This window comes from Ranitomeya imitator, chromosome 6, assembly GCF_032444005.1.
Source record: "Ranitomeya imitator isolate aRanImi1 chromosome 6, aRanImi1.pri, whole genome shotgun sequence".
NCBI lineage: Eukaryota > Metazoa > Chordata > Amphibia > Anura > Dendrobatidae > Ranitomeya > Ranitomeya imitator.
In genome coordinates, this window is record NC_091287.1 from 40,798,096 (window position 1) to 40,818,134 (window position 20,039).

The window sequence follows — 20,039 nt, forward strand, 5'->3', positions numbered from 1 at the left end:
TGTTTCCTCATGTTATCACTAGTGATGAGCGAGTATACTCGTTGCTCGGGTTTTCCCGAGCACGCTTGGGTGGTCTCCGAGTATTTATGAATGCTCGGAGACTTAGTTTTCCTTGCCGCAGCTGGATGATTTGCGGCTATTAGCCAGCTTGATTACATGTGGGGATTCCCTAGAAACCAGGCAACCCTCACATGTACTCAGCCTGGCTAACAGATGTAAAAAAGAAAAAAAAAAAAAAAAAAAGAGCATGAACCGCACATCCCAAAATCATACGTTGATCTAAAGCCGCTAGGCAAAAATTAATATAACTGAATATGAGGTTTTCAGTTTAACATTCTGATCAGACTGTATGAAGCCCACTGCCACTTCACGGCAAACCTCGTAGTGGGTCCTATCGCCCTAACGGAGCGGAGCCGTGCAGCGCCCACCGCCACAGCGGCCATGCACCAGCAGGGCGGACGGCCTGTTGCCCCACAGCACCCATGCTGCGAGACTGAGCCCCCATGACTCCAGACCGCGCCGCCCCACCAGCACAAAGCCACAGCAACAATGGCCGCCACACAGCACCAACACCAAAATGAAAGGAGCACTTAAACTCACCTTCCTCCAGCTCTTCAGTGAGAGCCAAAATGGGCTAGACCCCTAAACTGCCGTGAAGTGGCAGTGGGCTTCATACAGTCTGATCAGAATGTTAAACTGAAAACCTCATATTCAGTTATATTAATTTTTGCCTAGCGGCTTTAGATCAACGTATGATTTTGGGATGTGCGGTTCATGCTCTTTTTTTTCCTTTTTGCAAAGCATGTTCTAGTCTTCTTCTTGGACCAGCACTCCTCCCATTTGGCACAGGTGATTTTAATTAGCAGGAGACTGCAAAGTTAGGGGTCTAGCCCATTTTGGCTCTCACTGAAGAGCTGGAGGAAGGTGAGTTTAAGTGCTCCCTTCATTTTGGTGTTGGTGCTGTGTGGCGGCCATTGTTGCTGTGGCTTTGTGCTGGTGGGGCGGCGCGGTCTGGAGTCATGGGGGCTCAGTCTCGCAGCATGGGTGCTGTGGGGCAACAGGCCGTCCGCCCTGCTGGTGCATGGCCGCTGTGGCGGTGGGCGCCGCACGGCTCCGCTCCGTTAGGGCGATAGGACCCACTACGAGGTTTGCCGTGTAGTGGCAGTGGGCTTCATACAGTCTGATCAGAATGTTAAACTGAAAACCTCATATTCAGTTATATTAATTTTTGCCTAGCGGCTTTAGATCAACGTATGATTTTGGGATGTGCGGTTCATGCTCTTTTTTTTCCTTTTTGCAAAGCATGTTCTAGTCTTCTTCTTGGACCAGCACTCCTCCCATTTGGCACAGGTGATTTTAATTAGCAGGAGACTGCAAAGTTAGGGGTCTAGCCCATTTTGGCTCTCACTGAAGAGCTGGAGGAAGGTGAGTTTAAGTGCTCCCTTCATTTTGGTGTTGGTGCTGTGTGGCGGCCATTGTTGCTGTGGCTTTGTGCTGGTGGGGCGGCGCGGTCTGGAGTCATGGGGGCTCAGTCTCGCAGCATGGGTGCTGTGGGGCAACAGGCCGTCCGCCCTGCTGGTGCATGGCCGCTGTGGCGGTGGGCGCCGCACGGCTCCGCTCCGTTAGGGCGATAGGACCCACTACGAGGTTTGCCGTGAAGTGGCAGTGGGCTTCATACAGTCTGATCAGAATGTTAGACTGAAAACCTCATATTCAGTTATATTAATTTTTGCCTAGCGGCTTTAGATCAACGTATGATTTTGGGATGTGCGGTTCATGCTCTTTTTTTTTCCTTTTTTTTTTCCTTTTAACAGATGTAAATCATTCAACTACGGCGATGAAAACTAAATCTCCGAACACTAACAAATACTCGGAGACCACCCGAGCATGCTCGGGAAAACCCGAGCAACGAGCATACTCGCTCATCACTAGTTATCACCTCTCCATACTAATAAGAATGAATATAAGCTTTCTGATTGGGGGAATAGTTTCAGATATGACCCCCCTCCTGCACCTTATAAGACCATTTGTGAATCAGTGACAATTTTGATTTAAGTTTGTAAAAATTTTGCACATGGAACTAAAAGCACCTGTGCATGTATGAACTTTTACTTTTATAAGATGCCATGTATTCAAACATTGCTTGTGTCAGAAAAAAACATTAAAGGGTGCTGTCCGGGATTGAAGTTAAAGCCTGCAATCGCTCTGTGACTGTAGACTTTTGAATCCTCATTGCATGTGCCACGCATGAGGATTCTCTGATTCTAGCACCGGGAGCACATGGCCTCGTGACCTCAACAGAGCATTTTAGCATTTTGCATACTTCCTGCCACATTCCGACTAGACGTGCCCATCCTTTCTAAATTAACTTGTAACAAGTGAGGTTAAGTATGTCTAGTTGGCATGTGATCACAAATTTATATTTGCGACCACGTGACTACCCTCTCTCAGCGCTGACACCAAATAATCCTCACAGCATATGAACATCCCCACAAAGCCTAGACTACCCCTTTAAAGAGTAACTAAACTTTTGATTTTTTTTCTTTTTTCCAATTAAATTGCCCTAATAATGGCAAGCAGATTAGTAGGAGTTTAGTTACTGAGACTCCGACCAATCGCTCAATGCTCCCATCCCTGAGAGGTATGCAACTGAGGATACAAGAACGCACATTTTTTGCTTGAGAGCATGGATTCAATAGACTATGATGCCTTTGCATTCTAGTGAATCCGTAGCTTGCTCTCTGCGCATGCGCTAGACCTGGAGCTGGACACCTACCTTCGGTCTTCTGAGCTGTGCACCTTCAGTGATCGGTTGGGGTCTCGGGAACTTGACCTCCATGAATATGCTTGTAATTATTAGGGCAATAAAATGTAAAAAAAATCTAAACATTTCAAAGTTATAGTAATTAGTGATGAGCGAATATACTCGTTGCTCGGGTGGTCTCCGAGTATTTGTGACTGCTCGGAGATTAAGTTTTCATCGCCTCGGCTGAATGATTTACAGCTGCTAGCCAGCCTGAGTACATGTGGGGATTGCCTGGTTGCTAGGAATCCCCACTTGTAATCAAGCTGTCTAGCAGCCGTAAATCATTCAGCTGCAGCGTTGAAAACTAAATCTCCGAGCAGTCACAAATGCTCGGAAACCACCCGAGCGTGCTCGGGAAAAGCCGAGCAACGAGTATATTCACTCATCACTAATAGTAATCCTTTAATTTTTCTGACTTTTTCTTTTTTACAAAATATTATGCTTTAATGCAAATCTGTACAAAGGTGTCCATGTTTATAAAGGATTGAGTAGCATTGTCCTCCCTCCCCCACTGCATCTAGTTCACTCTCTGACTTTGAAGCAGTTACAGAAGAAGAAGTAAGCAGGCTCCTTGCATCTTCTCGCCCGACCACTTGCACCAGTGACCCCATTCCGTCACATCTCCTCCAGTCCCTTTCCCCGGCTATCACCTCTCACCTAACAAAAATATTCAACCTTTCCCTCACTTCCGGTATTTTTCCCTCCTCATTTAAGCATGCCATCATACATCCATTACTTAAAAAACCATCCCTCGATCAAAACTGTGCCGCTAATTATAGACCTGTCTCTAATCTTCCCTTCATCTCTAAACTCCTCGAACGCCTGGTCCACTCCCGTCTTACCCGCTATCTCTCAGATAACTCTCTTCTCGACCCTCTTCAATCTGGCTTCCGCTCTTTACACTCTACTGAAACTGCCCTCATTAAAGTCTCTAATGACCTACTAACAGCTAAATCTAATGGTCACTACTCCATGCTAATTCTCTTGGATCTCTCTGCAGCATTCGACACTGTGGATCATCAGCTCCTCCTCCCTATGCTCCGCTCCATCGGCCTCAAGGACACCGTTCTCTCCTGGTTCTCCTCCTATCTCTCTGACCGATCCTTCACTGTATGTTTTGCTGGTTCCTCCTCCTCTCACCTTCCCCTTACTGTTGGGGTTCCTCAAGGATCAGTCCTAGGCCCCCTACTCTTCTCGTTGTATACTGCCCCTATTGGACAAACAATCAGTAGATTTGGTTTCCAGTACCATCTCTATGCTGACGACACCCAATTATACACTTCTGCTCCCGATATCACACCGACCTTTTTAGAAAACACCAGTGATTGTCTTACCGCTGTCTCTAACATCATGTCCTCCCTCTATCTGAAACTAAACCTGTCAAAAACTGAACTCCTCGTGTTCTCTCCCTCTACTAACCTACCTTTGCCTGACATTGCCATCTCCGTGTGCGGTTCCACTATTACTCCAAAGCAACATGCCCGCTGCCTTGGGGTCATCCTTGATTCTGACCTTTCATTCACCCCCCACATCCGATCACTGGCTCGCTCTTCTTACCTGCATCTCAAAAACATTTCTAGAATTCGCCCTTTTCTTAATTTCGACTCTGCAAAAACTCTGACTGTTTCACTTATTCATTCTCGTCTGGACTATTGTAACTCTCTACTAATCGGTCTCCCTCTTGCAAAACTCTCCCCGCTCCAATCTGTCCTGAATGCTGCAGCCAGGATCATATTCCTCACCAACCGTTACACCGATGCCTCTACCCTGTGCCAGTCATTACACTGGCTACCCATCCACTCCAGAATCCAGTACAAAACTACTACCCTCATCCACAAAGCACTCCATGGCTCAGCACCACCCTACATCTCCTCCCTGGTATCAGTCTACCACCCTACCCGTGCCCTCCGCTCCGCTAATGACCTCAGGTTAGCATCCTCAATAATCAGAACCTCCCATTCCCGTCTCCAAGACTTTACACGTGCTGCGCCGATTCTTTGGAATGCACTACCTAGGTTAATACGATTAATCCCCAATCCCCACAGTTTTAAGCATGCCCTAAAAACTCATTTGTTCAGACTGGCCTACCGCCTCAATGCATTAACCTAACGATCCCTGTGTGGCCTATTTATAATAAAAAAAAAAAAAAAAAAAAAAAGGTTCCTCGCATCATGTTCTCATACACTTTATGCAGTATTATCCCTCTGTGTCTGTACTGCTACATACTTAGGCAGGTAACTGGTTCATGCAGCTTTACATGAACACCTGAGCCTTACACTATAGCTGGTCCGAATAACTAAAGCAATTGTTACCATCCACCTCTCGTGTCTCCCCTTTTCCCCATAGTTTGTAAGCTTGCGAGCAGGGCCCTCACTCCTCCTGGTATCTGTTTTGAACTGTATTTCTGTTATGCTGTAATGTCTATTGTCTGTACAAGTCCCCTCTATAATTTGTAAAGCGCTGCGGAATATGTTGGCGCTATATAAATAAAATTATTATTATTATTATTATTATTATTATTATAGCATTTTCATAATAATTTACCAAGTACCACATTCAGCTAATTTATAGGTATGGAGTAATATTGTGTTTTTTTTTATATTTTTTATATAAATTTTAGTTTTTAATGGTAAAATTGTAGAAATTGCTCATAAACCCAATGCTGTAAAAAAAAGTTTAAACATGTAAATAATTTCATGTCATTTCTTTTGGATTCAGTTACTGTTTTGAACATTTTTTCTGTCTGCTACAAATTGAATGTTGTGAGTTGCTGTCAGAAGTGTATGATTAATATGTCTCCTGGAATTGGAGGTATTACATCTGTTGGGTTATAACACTGTGAAAGTGAACAGCTGAAACGTCACTTGATGATCAGTCATTCTTATACACAACTTCTACTCTTTTTTATATTCTCATCCCTTTGTGATCTGCTTCAGACTTGCACATTAATTAGCACAATCGTCCATGAGCTGTAATAAAATGATGGTATGGTTGCCATAAATCTCTCTTCAGTTTTAATGTTTCTCCATTGGAAAAAATGTTACATGCCACCTTGTGACCATAGCAAAAAAATCTAATCTAAAGTGTCATTTTTTTCCCTATTGGACAACATTGCATAGGCGACTAGTGATGGGCGATCGTACTCGGATAACGTCTTATCCAAGCATGTTCGGGTGTTATCCGAGTATCTTGGGCGTGCTCGTATGTTACAGTGGCGGCAATAACATCACCTGGTACTTTAGAATCCATTGTTCTTGGAAACTTTCGATTGAATTAAAAAGGACTTTTCATTAAATTTTTCATGCTGAACTAGACACATGATGTAGTAGTGGAATAAAAACCACAGTATATATACAGTACATGGAATAGATGTACACACCCACAGTGAAAACTGTCTGACAACACCCACTTGACTAAAAAAAAAAGTTCACTGATTCGGCACCAAATACTTCGATTGCTAATATCTACGCAACGGAAAGGCTAAATAAAAAACAAACACTTTTCATTCCACTATTTCATTGCATGTCCAGTTCAACATGAAAATCTGTTGATATGTCTCCTAATTTCCCTTTCAACCAAGGGAACGTTAGCAGAGATTTATCTATGGGAGCATTTACTTTTTCACCTGTATGACAGTCATAAGCAGCATGCCCAATCATATGCCCAAGTATAAGCAGGAGGATTCATGCAGTATAAAAAAGAACACAAACCAGAAAAAAAGCATAGAACAGGCTTTGCCTATGTGAGAAATGTAATGACACACAGCTCTGCTCTCCTCCGTCATCTCTGCACCTACTGTGCAGAGTTGTCATGTCGGACGCTATTCACACTAGGGCGTCCGACAGACAGCGGTAATTCCACATTTGTCCACTATACGCTCAGTGGTGCCGGCTAGATTTTATCCAGGTTATCCGGGGTTAATCTAGCTGGTAATCTGGTTGGAGGCTGGGTCATGCCCGTGGCCTTTAAATAGTCATTCTGGACTTTGGGCATCACCGATTATAGCTTGTGTCTTGTGCCCGGTGATCTCGGTCTGGAGTGGTGGTCTAGGAGAAAAAATATCATATCTGGTGGTGTTTTATCCTTTGTCATATTTCTCCTTCCTATATTTGTGTTTGTTTTGCCCTGTGCACATTATAGTGTTTTCCTGTGTGTCTGCGGCGTGGTGCGTTTTTTAGTTTTCCCTGTCTGTTCTTTCTGTGGAGGTTGGTGTGTGGTCTTATCACTGGGTGGCGGGTGGAGGTTTCAGCAAAGGACTGAAACAGGAGTCAGGGTCAGGCCTGGCGGCCCAGACAAGCACACCACCAGTGTAAATTCTGGGAGAGGGACAGACAGGGTTTTCCCAAGTCTGAGGGATATCGCAGGGACCCGGGTAATCAGCTGTAGTCTACCCAGTACCCCCGTGACAAGAGTAAAGCAGAGACATGTTTCATTACAACAGATTTCACAGTCACTGTAGGGGTAGGCAGAGTAAGCAGAGCTGTCAGTGCCCTGAGTGCCTGGAGATGGAAGCTGCAAGATGTGTTTGTAATAACACGTAGCTCTGCTCTACTGTCCATGGTATGTGCAGAGATCATAAAGGAGAGCAGTGTTGTGGGTATCATACAGGGAGAACCTGTTCTAAGCTTATCTATGAGCTTGTTCTTTTTTCCTCCTGCATAAGATTGAGCAACATCATGCAGGGGAAAAAGTAACCGAGTCTCTGCTAGTGTCCTCTTGGTTGAAAGGGAGATTAAATTATAAACTTTTACTAGCTAATCTCTCCGCAAATAGATGGGAGATTAAAAAAAAACAACAAAGTTTTATTCAGATCTTTAGCCACTTTATCATGATGTGGCCTCTTTTACATGCTAAAATTAGAGAAAGGAAGAGATGGGCAAATTTATTCGAGTGGAATTGAATTCTACAAAAATCTGCATTCTGGCGGGTACAGATTTTTTGTAATTCACTCCGCATGAACTCGGCAAAATGGCGTCCGCCATCTTGCTGAATGGTAGAGTGCCAGAAAAAAGGTTAAAAGAGAAAAAATAAAATACATACCTCCCCACTTATCTGTTGGACCCCATTGCTCCCTGTCTGCTCCTCTCTACCTCAATCGTGGTGGATCCCCAGCCCGTTATTCACTATAGGTCAGAGCTAGAGTGAACTCCAGGCCGGAGATGTGACACAGTGGAAGTGCAGAGGATCAGACGGCGAGGACATCCGGAAAGATGAGTGATGAGTTGACTATAGGAGAAAAACTTTGCTGTGAACAGAATCTCCTGGTAAATTCCGCGCAAACAAGCAAATTCTAATTTTGCCCCATTCCGCTCATTTCTAGTGAAAGGTCCTCTTTTCTCAATGGGGTCCTTGCGCTGCTGCCTATCCTGCCTACCCCTTGTCCCAGCTTGTGAGCACCATATATCTCAGATTATGCTTATGACCCCTTTCACAGATCACATTTTCCTATTTTTCCTTCCAATAAACATTACATTTATACTAACACTATCCCTCTCGTCTTCTACACGTAAGATCCACCGAAAGGCATCATTTGAGGTGACATTGTGCAATGAGAGTGCATTTGCTATTCTCAGACATAAAGGTTAAATTATTTTGATGATAGGGAGAAAAATAAATCTGTTCGGAGTATGCTAAGCATTTCCTTTCACAGAATTTCTCTTTCTATTACAACGGCAGCATTGTTTCCATGGCAACAGCTTGAAAGTGAATGTTATTAGAAGCTAAAGTGAAGTAGTATATGGAGTATAATGAATAAAACACTCATTGGCATGAAACTTTAATTCAGTATTTCCCTCCGTACAAAAAAAAAGTGACTTCTTTTTTCTATCATTGTACCTTGCAGAGAGTGAACCTGTCCTTTGATTTTCCATTCTACGGACATTTCCTACGTGAAATTACAGTGGCAACTGGAGGTAAGTACCACTACACTTATCAACTGCAAGAAATTGTGTATGGATTTCCTCCCAGCTCGGAATCAAATAATATACCTACGGCGCCTGGAAAGTAAACAATGGAAGGAGTCGAATACTTTAGAAAGCCATTTACCGGAGAAGTTAGGAGTTCAAACCTGGGGAGAATAATTCTCATGCCTCATGATAGTCAAATGATTGAAGCCTTTTAAGCAGAAAATTCATTTTTCATGGTTTTCTATCAATGATTATATTTTCCTCTCCTATGCTTTCTGGATATTTCCTAGGGAGTCATGAGCGCATCCAATGTGTGACAAAATTCGACTCACAGATAACAGTTTTTTTTCTCTCTCGATGGTCTTATAGAAGCAATCAGCCCTTTCTAGAATGATGTGATTTTTTTTATTTTTTTATTTACCATATATGTCCACGATATGGTAAAATTGACCTGGCAATATGATTCCCCAGGTTAGTATAATTACTCAGATACCAAACATGCATAGTTTCTTTTTTTATTAAAGTGGTCAAAAATTTTGGAGGGAAAAAAAATTGCTTGTCACAATTTTTCAAGACCTGTAACTCTTTCAATTTTCAGGATATGTGGCTTTGTGAGGGCTTATGTTGCGGCTCCCCAAAAAGAGTAATTCTGGCATTTTTACTTTTTTCTGGTTACTAGGGTTGAGCGACCTTTACTTTTATAGGATCGGGTCGGGTTTCACGAAACCCGACTTTTTCAAAAGTCGGGTCGAGTGAAATTGGCCGATCCTATAAAAAAGTCGGGGTCGGGGTCGGCCGAAACTCGAAACCCAATGCAGTGCATTGGGTTTCCAATGGTTCCCAGGGTCTGAAGGAGAGGAAACTCTCCTTCAGGCCCTGCGATCCATATTTAAGTGTAAAATAAAGAATTAAAATAAAAAATATCGCAATACTTACCCTCTGACGCGCCCTGGTACTAACCGGAACCTTCCTTCCTTCGAATCAGCGCTTCCAGGACCTGGCGGTGACGTTGCGGTGACGTCGCGGTGACGTCGCGGCTTGTGATTGGTCGCGCGGCCGCCCATGTGACCGCTCGCGCGACCAATCACAAGCCGCGACGTCACCGCAAGGTCCTGCAAGCGCTGATTCTTAGGAAGGAAGGCTGCCGGAAAGAAGCAGGGCCCGTCCGAGGGTGAGTATATACCTAATAGGAATATACTCACCCTCGGACGCGCCCTGCTTCTTTCCGGCAGCCTTCCTTCCTTCGAATCAGCCCTTCCAGGACCTTCGGTGATGTCGCGGTGACGTCGCGGCTTGTGATTGGTCGCGCGAGCGGTCACATGGGCGGCCGCACGACCAATCACAAGCCGCGACGTCACCGCCAGGTCCTGGAAGCGCTGATTCGAAGGAAGGAAGGTTCCGGTTAGTACCAGGGCGCATCAGAGGGTAAGTATTGCGATATTTTTTATTTTAATTCTTTATTTTACATTAAATATGGATTCCAATACCGATTTCCGATATTGCAAACATATCGGGAATCGGGATCGGAATTCCGATACCACATTCAGAAGATCGCCGACTTCATGGCCGACCCCACACAGGGGTCGGGTCGGGTTTCATGAAACCCGACTTTGCCAAATGTCGGCGACTTCTGAAAGTGGCCGACCCGTTTCGCTCAACCCTACTGGTTACGCCATTTACGAATCAGATAAAATTATTTTAGATTTTGATAGATCAAACTTTTACGAACGCAGCTATACCAAATATGTGTATGTTTTTTTTTTATAAATAATTGTTTAATTTTTAATCTGGGAAAAAGAGGATGATTTGAACTTTTGTGTTTTTAATTTTTTTTTTTTTCATATTTATAAAAAAAAATCCAGCTTCACCTGTGGCTGTCAAAAGCACATGATGGCTTATTAAATCAGCCATCATCTACTATGAAAGATGCAGGCTTAGTGTGGAAGCTCACTTTAAAGTCAGGGACGTGTACGTGTACGTCGAAGATTATAAAGGGGTTCTTAAGGTAGTTTTATTCACCAAAAACACAGCAAAAAAAAAAAAAGATTGAAAGATTTGACAAGCTGCACGTTTAAAAACGCTGCAGTTCTCAAATTCAATCTGGAAGCAAAAAAATAAGCGGGTTCATAAGAATTCTGAAATCTTGTAGCTTTTGCTGGTACTGTAAAAAGTTGCTTCTTATTTGCATAAAAAAATGCTGCAAAATAGTCTGTACAAACTATCTACTGTATCTATTCATCTATCTAAATATCAGGGCCCAAAAGCAAAAGTCTGAATTGAGTCCCCCCATAGACCGCTGGCTGCTCTTGAACAATCCATCTGATTCCCCAAATCGTATCACGTAGGCCCAATGGGGGGTTACGGAGCCCACATCTACCTCCTTAGATGCCATGGACAGCTTCTCCTCCTGCTCTTAGTAGTGGAGCCTTCTTCAAAGACTGCACAGCGCTCTTGTTCTCAAGATGACCACTGATGGAATAGCATGTGACCAAACATGTCTTTCAGCCTCCACCAATTGGAAATCAGTTTGCATGGACAAGCTGCTTTTCTCTTGTGGGAGACTGATGGACACGTTTTGTCACATGCTCCTCCTTCAGCAGTCATTTTGGTTGCAGGCTGCATTAACAAGTGGGATCTATTTCACAAAGGAGTGAAATGTCTCGGAACCTGTTATTCCTATATATTAGTAGGTGACTCAAACTAATGTCATGTTAAAAAAAGAGCATAAGTCTTTACTCCTTAGGCAATATGTAACTTAGTGATTACCCTAATCCAATTTTAAAGTAGTTGCCTTAAGTTCCTATGTTCAGGAGCACACCGCACCCCTGCCTACTGACTTCCTACTTGAAGAGACTGGTGAGCTCCTGAAGATGAAGAGTTAGGTGCAGCAACATGGCTGAGATGCTATTTTGAGCTACTACTCTCCAACTTTGCTAGCAAAGGTATCATATTGGAGCACAGGGAGAACTGGAACTAGCTATATTTAACAATTCAGCCAACTTCAAAGCAGCGCTTTCAAGCTGAACAGCAAACAGCTTGAAATAATGTTCTCTCAGCTGTGACAGTCTTTGGTAAGGAAGAGGGGCCTCAAGCTGTCTCAGGAACAAGGACCCCATCAATCCCTGTCCCGGGGGTACTCTTGAAGGTAGAGAGGCCTGAGTCTCCGATCATACTATCCTCCTGTAAAACCATGATCTGTCCCCTCTCCCACACCATGAGACAAGGGACCGAAATGTAAGGTAAACAAGGCACAAAGACAAAATAGGGATGACAGAAAGCAACAAACATACAAACACTCACCAAAGATAGAGAGGTATATAGGGAAGGATAGGAATGTACCAACCAAATGGGAATTGGACAATGAGGAAAGCATACACACAAAAACACCACGCAACAATCTCCTGTAGCCACAATGATGTCCTATTCAGCACAGCATCTCCAAGGAGTTAGGAAGCAAAGCTTTCACCGACAAGACAGAGAAGGCCTGGCCAGATTTTATAGGGAAAGGTAATGGCTGGATCAGAAGCAGCTGAAAATGGAGCTGCAAGTTTCTGACCAGCATAGAAAAGGTCATTAACCTCTTCAGCACCAAAGGAAATTAAATCCATTTAATATGGGATCAAAACACACAGGCTAAAGTTAAGTAGTGATCTTCTAACCCCAGATTTCCCAGGAGGACATAACACACTCGTGACATTTTGCCTAGGAAAACCAGCTACTCTAAAGTGGCTGTTAACCTTGACTAAGAACAAAATGGAGCAGATTTTTAATGAGGTGAATTGTAAAACATGAGAAAACCCCTTCAAATAGGTTGCCAAAACTGATATCATCTTCATGTTCAGGTTGCCCTAGCAGCCTGACGTAGGTGTTGGAGTCAGAGTAGGAGACTGAAACTCAAGCCAGAAGTCAGAGCACTAAAGTAAAAAGTGACTGGTTGTTTATGAAATGGACATGGCAGCCGCTCACTAGAATATACACCACTATTCCTGTGTTTTTCCCTTCATGATTATGTTGCGTGGGTGAATAAGATATAAGACTTTCTGGAACCGGGTTATTGGAGCTCTGCACTGAACTTAAACCCATGCACTGAAATCATAACATATTTAGCAGTGCATCAGCATATACATCACGTACAGTAGTCATAAGCTGAGGAATTTGGCCTTTTAGCCCTTTCGGTTGCATTTCCTGGGAATGTGTCCATCTTGCCTGCAGGTAATCTGTACATCTATAAATACCATGAGCGCAATGAAAAGTGCTTGAATAGGATTGCAATGTAGAGAAAGAAACAGATGGCTGGAGCATACTGTATAATAATGAAGACTTGTAGAGGAAAAACCTCAGCAAGGTGGAATTCAGAACACGTGCACTAATTTGTTTTAAGTTTGAATCACTTGTCAATGGGATAATTTTACTGTCCTGTTATGGTTGAAAGTAATATTAAAAAAGTGTCCAGTCAGCAAGGACATTAAAGAGGACCTTTAACTTTCTAGAAAAAAATTGAGTTAAATATCATGTAAAATTCTCTATCTTCTCTGATTTGTTCGCTCTTTTGCTTTTTGCACTGCACCACTCCATTGCAGAGATATTCACATTTGTTGCTTTTGGAGCACATTATGTGAAATCTCTGCTTGAAGTCCAGCTGGGTGTCTCTTCCGAGTCTTTTCTTGGGGCGTGCGCTTTAACTTCACCCGCCTACATACTGGCAATTGTATATTGGCATCTGATCTAACAGTCTGAGATGTTGAAAACCTTTGATTGACAGTGTGCAGGAGATAGGGGTAACAGCGCAGGTCTTCAGAATAAACTCGGAAGAAATGCCCAGTTGGATTGTAAGGAGAGATTTCACATACTGTGATCCATAAACAACAAGAAGGAAGAAGGAAGTTTTCTTCCGAAACGTGCGTCAGGGAGGGCGGGAGATTGCATGTGCCCCTGTTACACACCACTAGGTATGTTACTATAAGCATGATGATTATATTTGTACTGATGCCATCAATACTGGTTATGCTTTTATTGTTGTGACATTTGGGTACATTGTGCGGTCTCCCACCGTTTGTGCTGCAGCATGGTTCACCACCCTTTTAGCCTTGTCTCTGTCTATTGCCTTTTTGTACCATTCAATAAACTTATCTTTATAATATATATCTGCTATTTTGTTCAGACTTAGACATTGTACTAATGTGACGCTCAGGCATGTTGTTATCATCTACTATAACTCATAAATAGACTTTTTTTCCAGGCTATCAGCTCCACTAATTTCTGCAGAAACTGTAATTGTAGACTAGTGATGAGCGAACCCGTGGATATTCAGGTCCGGACGGGCTTTTTAAAAAGTCTGGTTTAGGATCCGAACTTGACCCCATACACCAAACTCCATATAAATCAATGGGGACCTGAACTTCTGTGCTGTAAAATAGTCAGAGTAAGGGCTAGGAGGTAAACAAAAGGAAGAAAATGGGGGTAAGAGCAGGACAAATGCCGTGCCAACAAATGTGAATAGGAAAATCACTGAAAGGGGTTATTTCACCATAGCAATCATGGTAAAATAGGAAGTAAATGAATAAAATACAAATTTTAACAGTGCCCTCACAGAGACTGAGTCTTGCTACCATCAGTCCAGTTAGAAATTTCACCCACTAACCCACAGAGCATGGGTGAAAGTAACCTCACAGAAGCAGCTTACAAACTTCACCCCAGACCATGGGGCACAGAACCCCCAAAGAAGCTGATTCATATTTCACCCACAGCATGGGGAACAGTACCCCCACATAAGATTATTAAAAAAGGTCTGCTCCAGCACCATTTGCTACAAATGCAGCCGATGAAAAGCTGGAAGCATAATCTTGGATTGAGCTGGAGGTTCACAGCATGGCTTGCTACCGGCAGTCCAGTTAAACATTGCGCCTACAACGCTTGTTTCCACATTTCACCCACAGAAGCTGCTAATAAATTTCACAAACCGAGCTTGTTTTCACATTTCCATGAGAAAGCTAATTACAAATTTTATGTGATATCTGATCGTCTTTCTCTATCTTTACGTGTACAAACAAGGCTACTTACTATGAGGGCGCATTCAGACATCTGTGCAAATCGCGATGTGGTATTCGTTGATGTTTTTTGAGCCTTATCCTTCGAAATCAAATACCTTGTTCATGAATTTTGCATAAAATAAAAAATTGTCTTATTTTTTGTCTTTAATCTTTTCTGTTACTTTCTATCTCAAAAAGTTGACTTATTTCAAGTGTAGATACAATTAAAAGTGTGTATATGTGCATGTAATGTTGTGTGAGAGTATTGATATACTCATCTACCGCTGCTCTCTCCGGTGTCTAGCGCCTAATTTTCCTCTTCCTCTTCTCAGTGACATCAAGCAGCGCTCCGTGTGAGCCGGAAGTGATTTTTACATTGTAAGCCTATGGAGCAGAAGAATTGGGCTCCAAAGGATTTCACTGTAAAAGAGACTTCCGGCTCACATATAGAGTGAGCCGGCTAGTCATAATTACGCTGACATCATCAGAAGAGGAGAAGAATGGCGCTGAACTCCAGAGAGAACGGCGATAGTTGAGTATAGTAATGCACTCACACTAGATTACATGCACGTACACACATTTAATTAATAAAAAATTTAGTGGGAATGCTTCTTTAAAGGGAGTCTGTCAGCGCAAAATGATTGTTCAAACCATACGCAGGCACTAGGAGCACCACTGGTATGGTGAAACAGTTCAGCGCACCTACCTGTTTTCCATCTATCTCGGCACTCTTCCTATAAGGCCAGAACTGTCAACCAAGGAAGAGGAGGGAGAGATTGGTGCAAAACAAGCAGGTGGGAAGGTACACTGACCGGTTTGGCCACACCGAACATGCACCAAGCGTCAGTGCTTAGTTTGAACGGCCATTTTGTGCTGATAGACTGCCGCTAAGTGTTATTAGAGAGGAGTCCTTTGTCGTGTCACAGTACTACAGCCATGGTCTTGCGTAAAGTTCACTGAGCATTGATCTGTAGAGAATATTTGGCTATCGGGTTTGTGTAGTAAGAAATTCTGGCCGTAAAGGTTTAACTGTGAAGCACAACTCCTCGCACAGTCATGATTCTTTTACATTAAACTGTCATTTTTAGTATTTGTTGACTGAAGGATAAAATAGGGATTCTACCTTTTTGTAACGTAACTCAGGTTTTTATTAAAATCTATAATAAAGTATGTTTCTCCACCTGGGGATATCAGAAGAGACAAAAAGAATGTACTATAAGTACCAAGTAAATACTGGGGGCTTTTTGGCCGTCTCTTATGAAAATACAACCTCAGCTAATAAAAGTCTATTGTGCTAATTATGTTTCTGACAGTTTTCTCGAGACAGATGTAGTGGTGGGTTCTACATGTAGTAGACATTTATGGTTTATCCTTCGGAAAGTAAGGACTGGTGAACTGTTTTACCAGTGGTGTATCCTGTTTTAGTTAATAACATGTAAAATATTTCCGGATGCCACCCTGCAAGAGGAAGAAGTATTGACCTGTGGGGCCATCATTCTGGTGCTCTGTGGTGATGTACTGGTAGATATTGTGGGCTCAGAGGCATTGCACTGTAGGTACGGAGGGGGAGTGCAGCCATATAGATGCACGTTTTTTGTGCATGTATAATTTTTCCATATTTTTCACGTGACACCCACAAGCTTTTATTCTTATTTATTAGGCTTTCATGTGATATACCAACTTTTATGTAGCAGGTATTTGTTAAGTGTAAAGCAAATGATACATGGTTTTCTAATTATTTTAATAAAATCTGAAAATTGATATATGCATTTCTACTCAGCCCCCTGCTATCTGATAACCCTAAATAAGGTCACCACTTGCCTCCAGAAGTCACCTAATAGGTAAATTGAGTCCACCTGTGTATAATTTATTACCAGTATAACTACAACTGTTCTGTGAAGGCCTCAGAACATTAGGTATCAAATAGCATCATGGAAACCAAGGAACACACCAAACATGCCAGGGATAAAGTTGTGGAGAAGAGTAAAGAAGGGTTAGGTTATAAAAAAAAAAAAGTAGCCCAAGCTATGATCATCTCGAGCAGCATTGTACAATCCATCATCCAAAAGTGGAAGAAGTATGGCACAACTGCAAACCTACCACAATATGGCCATCTACGTAAACAGACATCCCAAGCATGGAGAGCACTAATTAGAGAAGTAGTCAAAATTCCCATGGTCACTTTGGAGGAGCTGCAGAGATCCATAGCTCATTCAGGAAAATATGTCCACCGGACAACTATTGGTTTTATACTCTCCAAATCTGACCTGTATGAAAGAAGCCATTTATGAAAGCAAGCAATAAAAAATCCCATGTGCAGTTTACAAAAAGCTGTGTAGGTGACACAGCAAGTAGTGGAAGAAGGTGATCTGGTCAGATGAGAGCAAAGTAGAACTTTTGGGGCCAAATGCAAAATGCTATTTGTGGCTGATAACTAACACTGCACATCACCCTGAAACCACCATCCCAATTGTCAAATATGGTGGTGGTAGCATCATGCTATAGGGAGTCTTTATTTTAGCATGGACTGGGAAGCTGGTCAGAGTTGATGGGTAGATGGATGGAGCTAAATGCAAGACAATCCTGAAGGAAAACCCGTCACCATTTACAGATTCATATTTTTTCAAATAATTAGAAAACTGTGTATCATTTCCTTTACACTTCACAAATACGTGTTACTTTGTCTTGGTATATCACAAAAATTCCAATAAAAAAACATTTCGTTTTCTGGGTGTAAGGTGAAAAATATGTGGAAAAGTTCATGGGGGATGAATACTTTTTCAAGGCACTGTAGATCTTGTAAGGCAGTCCTCCACAAATTACACATTGATGGTGTCCAAAAAATGTAGATCTTTATTAAATGTGTATTCCAGTTCAAAAAACTATTACCTATCTACTGGATAAGTCAAAGCTGTTAGATTGGTATGGCCTTGGACGATTGCCAAAATGGGGGGGGCTTGTTTATACATTCTCTACTAGCCATTAGGCCGCAGCCAGGAGGAATAGAACGACAATGGCAAATGCCATTCTGCTTAATTAATTGTATCTAGGAGTGATGATAGCCAAGCCTATGCTCCGCTATCTTAGCACTGCCATATACTAAAATGGAGGACCACGGGAGAGTGGCTGATAAAAGTTCCTGGTTCAGATAGTCAGAGAGGGTCCCTGAAATCTGCTCTCGGCAATTTACCGTCTATGTTTTTTTTTGTCAGCCAATTTAAAAGGTATATGCAAATGAGCCAACAAATTCTGGATTTTCATAGTCTATATCCGTAGTAATGATAACGGCAATAAGCCATAATTGTACGACTGAAGTAAATGACATTGTCTGGAAAGATTGCAATGAAAATATTGAAATGAAATTAATAGCTTCCTTTAAAGTTATTTCAGCTCTTAAATTGCTTTCATACCTCAGAAAGACTGAAAAGTTTGATTGATTGTTAGAAACTTATGAAAAGCCAAGTACAGAATCATCTGAATGTAGAGCAGGATGATAATTAAGATGGAGTTGATAAAAGTGCTAAGATTTATTCTTGATGACTAGGTTGAAATAGAAGGTAGAAATATAGGGTTCTGTGGGACACAAACAGCTGACTTCACCAATGTGCATATTGGGATTAGAAATAAAGATTAAAAGTTTTCTTAGATTTCCGATCTTCTGACACAACAACCAGAAATAAGTTTACAGAACAGTAATTGTTGCATATAATTGTTGAGAAGACTTGCCTGTAGATAAACATCAAGCAGAGTGGTCTACTGTTTATGTTGAGAACACAAGGTCGCAGTTGTAAATCTAAGAGTTGAGATAAAACCCAAACCAAAACCAAGCTCAAGTCAAAGCTCAATAAGACTCACTGCTTGAGTCAGTGCCAAGGCTGCTGTAATCACAGGACTTGTGCAAGATTTCTCCATAGAGACTAAAACAGCTTGCGATTCTCTGTTTGTAGAAGATCTAAAAGCTATAAGGTAGAGTTGAACAAATTGGTTCTAAGCTATTTGAATGTTATCCCAACATTTGAATTCTCCCAAAATAAATCGGATATTTTTTATACAATTTGTGCAAATCCAGCAAAATGGTGGCTGGCAAACTGCCATTATGCTAATTTGTAGAAAGCCAGGAAAGGGGTGAAAAAGAATGAAAAAATAATACTTACCATGCTGCTCCCCTCTCTTGGTGCCACATACCCCTATCTGTTCCCCCGCACAGCTGCTTTTAACCTCTTCTTCATAGTATACAATTTTCTCTTCCTCCATCTTCACCGTGCGTGGGAGCTGAGCAGTCCTCTGATGTCATGATATACTCCTTGATATAACGAGATCACAATCTGCATTGATTGAGGCCTAGTCAGCACCTCAGGAGACCCACATTCTGATGACATATTTTGGGACATCAGAGGCCTACTCAGTGCTGGAAGCCCTACTGTAGAGTTAAGATGGAGGAAGAGGACATTGCGTGCTGTGGGGAAGTAAAGAAGATGCCAGAGGGAACTGCTCACAATCTTCATTCTAGTTCATCCCAAAAGTATTAGGTGGGGTTGAAATCATGGTTCTGGGCAGTCCGTCATGGTCTTCCACACCAACAACTCCTCATCCATAGAAACCCATGAAGCTTGCGGCGGAGCACAATTGTTGTGATGATATTAATACAAGAGGAGCTTTGGGCTGTGCAGTTATGGAACTAGCACACCATTGGTGACTTTTCTACCCTCTTATCCTCAGCACTCGGTGACCCCGCTCTCTAACATTACAGGGTCTCCACTTCAAGGCTAAGTTGTTTCGGTTCCTTCCATTTTTCAATCATAATATTCACAGGTGATAAATCAATATGGTGTATGGTGGATCAGGCATGCAAAATTCCAACCCATGATCCTTCTATTCTCAGTGATGATAAACTGCTGCCAGACGTGTCTGTCAGCAGCTAATTCCATGCTTCCTAATAAAACATGAATGCACAACCACCTAAGATTTGTTTGGTGAGCTTAGAGATCACCTTTCATTCAGAATAAGCTGTCATGTAAATAAAAGAAGAATATCCCTGTTTCTGCATGTTGTATGACTTGTGCCTTATAGTTTTCATCTCTCCAGGCCTCATCTCTAATTTTCGCTTGTCTTTAGCTGGTATGTAGAGGCACACTCTTAAGGTACCGTCACATTAAGCGACGCTGCAGCGATATAGACAACGATGCCGACAGCGTCGCTGTTTAGTCATTGTGTGGTCGCTGGAGAGCTGAGCTGTCACACAGACAGCTCTTCAGCAACCAACGATGCCGAAGTCCCCGGGTAACCAGCGTAAACATC

At 42.4% G+C, this 20,039-nt stretch overlaps 1 protein-coding gene across 2 annotated transcripts in view; it reads left to right on the forward strand.

Annotated features, from left to right (window-relative positions):
* Positions 1-20,039, forward strand: part of PLXDC2 (plexin domain containing 2) — a 635,896-nt gene that overhangs the window by 420,919 nt on the left and 194,938 nt on the right. For both annotated transcript variants that reach the window (XM_069729531.1, XM_069729533.1), the window contains one exon: positions 8,649-8,718. In XM_069729531.1, the coding sequence (XP_069585632.1) occupies positions 8,649-8,718 (70 nt within the window). The remainder of the gene's footprint in view (positions 1-8,648; positions 8,719-20,039) is intronic.